Source organism: Diadema antillarum, unplaced genomic scaffold, assembly GCF_040938485.1.
Source record: "Diadema antillarum isolate AM-2024a unplaced genomic scaffold, OU_Dant_1.0 scf00000172, whole genome shotgun sequence".
Classification (NCBI taxonomy): Eukaryota; Metazoa; Echinodermata; class Echinoidea; order Diadematoida; family Diadematidae; genus Diadema; species Diadema antillarum.
This window is the reverse complement of record NW_027271061.1, coordinates 954,280-959,558: the sequence shown is the minus strand read 5'-3', so window position 1 is coordinate 959,558 and position 5,279 is coordinate 954,280. Positions and strand designations below refer to the sequence as shown.

General features: G+C 43.6%; 1 protein-coding gene across 1 annotated transcript; it reads left to right on the top strand.

Annotated features, from left to right (window-relative positions):
* Positions 1-3,598: 3,598 nt before the first annotated feature.
* On the top strand, positions 3,599-4,078 carry LOC139722822 (peptidyl-prolyl cis-trans isomerase B-like). Its single transcript, XM_071634117.1, has one exon. The coding sequence runs from the start codon at positions 3,599-3,601 to the stop codon at positions 4,076-4,078; it is 480 nt and encodes a 159-aa protein (XP_071490218.1).
* Positions 4,079-5,279: the final 1,201 nt, after the last annotated feature.

The following is a 5,279-nucleotide window of genomic DNA, read 5'->3' as shown; positions in this document are numbered from 1 at the left end:
ACGCGACTGAACCCAAGCGAGCGGAGCGAGCGAAGGGGGAGGGAGGGAGTGGGAGGGGGTTGTCCCCCCTCCCACGGTGAGAACTTTTTGCATTTTGATGTTGCAAATGGTGCAATTTGATGCCTTTTTTGCGCGTTTTAACGAGTTGAAACAGTCCCACTTGTTTAAGGTTGCAGTATATTTTAGTGTAGATCATTATTGAACAATTTGCCTATAAAATGGTATCATTTAAATAATCTTCTTGAATTAATTCTTACACTGAATATCATGAACGCTGTCTGCAGTTCAGCAATCAAACAGAAAAAGCATGCACACGAGGGTGTAGATAGGGGCATATCCCCTCCCACACGAAGGTGATTTTGCGTTTTCAGACCTGAAATTCAGCGATCTGGTGCAAATTTTTGGTGCAATACTTTTTCATCGAAGTGTTAAAATCACGGAATTTAGCTCTTATTCCGAATGTGCACCATCTGTGTGTATGTATAAAGTCTAGTGAGGTAGAGCTTATAGGGTAAGGGGGATTTCCCCTCCCGCTCGCGGAGCTTTTGTGTTTTTAAAATTGAAATAAAACGATCTGGGTATAGCCACAGTCTACTTCTATGCATGGTGGAAGGGGGGGGGGGGTGGGCGACCAGGGAGAAGGCGTGGGCGAGTGTTATCTCCACCCTTCCCTTCCGATGGAGCTTTTGCCTTTTTAAGGTTGAAATTGAGATATCTCGTATACGCATATTATGATGGAATCAACATTTTTTGGGAAATCACAAAAAAAAAAAAACTGATGGGGGGGGGGGCTGAGGGAGGAAAGGGTCGATTAAAAGGGGAATTCCCCTTATACATGAGGGAACCTTGATTTTTCGGAATATAAGTGATAAGTCTTGTGCACTCAGAATTATTCGTTTTTTTTTTGTTGTAAATCTAAAAAGTGTACTAAGCTAGGGAAAGAGGCACAGAGGGGGAGGGTTTGGGAGGGGGATACCCCCTCCCAAGCACGAGAGATTTTGCATATTTTGAATTGAAATTCAACGATCTGGTGCACAATTTGAGTGAAATATTCAAAAAAATATCTTATCTGATGAAAGGTTGCAAAGGAGACCCGCTTCATGTGCATGCATACAGTAAACACGCATTTTTTTTCCGCCTCCCAAATCCCCGGTCCAAATCTTAGGGGGGGGGGGGGCCGACCGCCCCCATCACCCCCCCCCCCCCTGGCTACGCCAGTGCCCCCTCCCACACCCTCCCCTCCCCCTCGCTCGCTCCGCTCGCTCGGGTTCAGTCGCGTTCATGATATTTAGTGAAAGGAGTTAATACAAGACGTGTATTTAAATCATACCATATTATAGGCAAATTGTTCAATGATAATCTACATCAAAATATACTGCGACCTTAAACAAGTGGGACTGTTTCAACTCGTTAAAACACGCAAAAACATGCATCAAATTGCACCATTTGCAACATCAAAATGCGAAAAGTTCTCACCGTGGAGGGGGGACACGCCCCTCCCACACCCTCCCGTCCCCTTCGCTCGCTCCGCTCGCTCGGGTTCAGTCGCGTTAATGTAAATTCAGTGAAAAGAATTAATACAAGAAGTGTATTAAAATAATACCATATTACAGGCAAATTGTTCAATAATAATCTACATCAAAATATACTGCGACCTTAAACAAGTGGGACTGTTTCACGTTGATAAAACGCGCAAAAATATGCATCAAATTGCACCATTTGCAACATCAAAATGCAAAAAGTTCTTACCGTGGGAAGGGGGGCACCCCCCTCCCACACCCTCCCCTCCCCCTCGCTCGCTCCGCTCGCTCGGGTTCAGTCGCGTTAATGTATTCAGTGAAAAGAATTCATACAAGAAGTGTATTTAAATGATACCATTTTATAGGCAAATTGTTCAATAATAATCTACACTAAAATATACTGCTACCTTAAACAAGTGAGACCGTTTCACGTCGATAAAACGCGCAAAAACATGCATCAAATTGCACCATTTGCAACATCAAAATGCAAAAAGTTCTTACCGTGGGAGGGGTGACACCCCCCCACACCCCCCCCTCCCCCTCGCTCGCTCCGCTCGCTCGGGTTCAGTCGCGTTCATGATATTCAGTGAAAGGAATTAATACAAGAAGTGTATTTAATCATACCATATTATAGGCAAATTGTTCAATGATACTCTACATCAAAATATACTGCAACCTTAAACAAGTGGGACTGTTTCAACTCAATAAAAAAAGGACATGCATCAAAGTGCACCATTTGCAACATCATAATGCAAAAAGTTCTCACCGTGGGAGGGGGACAACCCCCTCCAACACCCTCCCCTCCCCCTCGCTCGCTCCGCTCGCTCGGGTTCAGTCGCGTTCATGATATTCAGTGAAAGGAATTGATACAAGAAGTGTATTTAATCATACCATATTATAGGCAAATTGTTCAATGATAATCTACATCACAATATACTGCAACCTTAAACAAGTGGGACTGTTTCAACTCAATAAAAAAAAGGACATGCATCAAAGTGCACCATTTGCAACATCAAAATGCAAAAAGTTCTCACCGTGGGAGGGGGGACACGCCCCTCCCACACCCTCCCGTCCCCTTCGCTCGCTCCGCTCGCTCGGGTTCAGTCGCGTTAATGTATTCAGTGAAAAGAATTAATACAAGAAGTGTATTTAAATAATACCATATTATAGGCAAATAATTGTTCAATGATAATCTACACTAAAATATACTGCTACCTTAAACAAGTGGGACTGTTTCACGTCGATAAAACGCGCAAAAACATGCATCAAATTGCACCATTTGCAACATCAAAATGCAAAAAGTTCTTACCGTGGGAGGATTGACACCCCCCTCCCACACCCTCCCCTCCCCCTCACTCGCTCCGCTCGCTCGGGTTCAGTCGCGTTCATGATACGCGTTCATGATACTGTTACGGTCCCAGAGTTAGGCAAATTGGGACTCCACTTGAAAGTTGGTAGGACAAGTTTTATGGGCGGACACATTAACTGAGAACATTGTTTGTATCTGTGGTTCTTCCTTTCCCCTTACCACGGACGAGCCCCCTAGAGTTTATCACCCCCATGTAGACTCCCTGTCCCCAGACCAGACCACAAATGGTCATTGGTAACGGTCACTGTAGAAGACAGTCATTGTATACAAGAAGGTGATGAATGATGCTTTGATGTTGTAAGAAATTAAGAGTGAGTGTTGAGTATATCTTGGGACGCTGACTGGAGTTAAAAGGCAGTCTTGGAATGAGCACTGGCGTGTCATAGTCATGTAATCTTGCGAGCTCGAATAAAAGACTACTTTTGAGACATGAACCATCGGAATGACTGGTTGCCTGGTCTCTTCTTGTGTACGTCCTTTAGAGTTTAACTCTGTTTTGGGTACCAACTCGGCGGTCCCAACAATGGTGGCAGCGGTAAAGCAGTGATTATTTAATTTCGGGAAGACGCCATATCGAAGCGACATGGCAAGTTTGCATGTTGTGAGGAAGGGAGGAGCTAGGACAAGGCAATAGCCGGCGACTTGCTTGAACTATGATTACCAGTATGAGATTTGCTAAATAACTCTCAACTCAAGGACATTGAACACGATGAAGGCCCTAACTCTCATTCTGTTGATGGCATCAGTAGCTCTTGTAGCAGCCCATGCCCACAAGCGAATGAAATTATTGGAAAAAGGATCAATGGTTATCGCAAGTGTTTTCTCTGACACTGTGATCAGACAAAAGGAGATGGGGAGACATGGCCTTCCTGGGAAAACATTACCAAAGTCAACACAGAACTCTTCCTCTCTTGGAAGTCATTTGAAAGCATTTGGATATGATGGTAGCAAATTCAACGTCGTCATCAAGGATTTCATGATCCAAGGCGAGGACGTCAGTCATGGAGATAGCACTGATGGAGGCAAGCTAGTGGCGACGGGTTCGATGATGACAACAACTTCCGCTGAGCTACTTCAAGTCTGGTTGCTGAGTATGGCAGGCGCTGGCAGGAACATGGACGGATCATATCATAACTTCGTCATCGCGACTAAGGATACATCTTTGTTGGACAGGGAGCACATCGGATAGACCCGGCACATATCACCATGGCAACGAGGATGCAGCGACCATTACGACCATCCACATGACTAGCGACTATAAGTGCGACAGAGAATCAAGACAGCCAAGAATCGAACACTGGGGCCAAGAATATACCTCATACAGGCACATGAAGGTCTAACATTGGACTCGGGAACTGGTATTGTATGTGCTCATTCTCCGTCAATTATTGCTTGGACCAAAAAGTTATTGTCATTATGTTTCACATCATTATACACTCAACCCTGGTGTTGTAGCTTAACTGCACACATATCTTTAATGCAAGCAAACATTTGTGGAGTTCCTTTCGTTCTATGACTGTGTGCTATTGTCAGTTTATGTTAGTTTTCGATATTCTGTAGAAACTGCGTGACAGATTTGTGCATAAGGTTAACAATGAAAAATGGTGAAATTGGCACGATGAAGATGAAATTGAAACCCACTTGTCAGGGTTGTCAATAAGATGATGATGAAGGTGCCTAAAATGAAGAATAAGAGGAATAATTCAATGATGCGCATTGTTGTTCAGATGTGTATGTTGTTAGTGGTAACCCTGCGACTCCGACAAAGTCGCCATAGCTGAAATTTTCAGGCAGCAATGATCCAACTTGTAACAGCATACATATAGGAATATAGCGACAGTTTATCGAAAACATTAGCGAGAGGAGTGTTTACACAGTTTAAGTGGAGGGTAAGTCTTTCATGTCGATCACACAAAACTCTGGAAGATACGCATTAAGATCACCGTTGGTCACGGTTTGGCAATAGTTGAAAACTTTTCCCGATTTTTAACGAATTTTGTGGGTGTAAGGAGGCTATATTGCCCTGCGTCTCAGAAAAAGACGCCTCGCTGGATTGAATTTCAGGCAGCAATTGGTCCCTGGTCGTACGAAATTTGTTAGATAGTGGCCGAAGTTGCTTTATTTGTCGTAACACGTAAACTGAACGATTTGTTACTAGAAAGATAAATGTTCAGCTGTTTGTGATTAGACAGATTAAGTCTCAGCCAAAAGTGGTTCACCACGATAGATTGAAGCCGTACCTTAGCAATAACTTTCCAGATTGGGTTCCCAAAGTACAAGTACACGTAGAGGTTCGCATAGCATTTCATTTGACTTAAGCTTATGTTTGTGTGTATACTTGTAAATAGAGTTAAGATTATCAGTCGGCTCTGATAAACAACATTTTAACC

Excerpts from the sequence above, each read along its gene's own strand:
- LOC139722822 (XM_071634117.1), top strand. The coding sequence starts at position 3,599 with ATGAAGGCCCTAACTCTCATTCTGTTGATGGCATCAGTAGCTCTTGTA.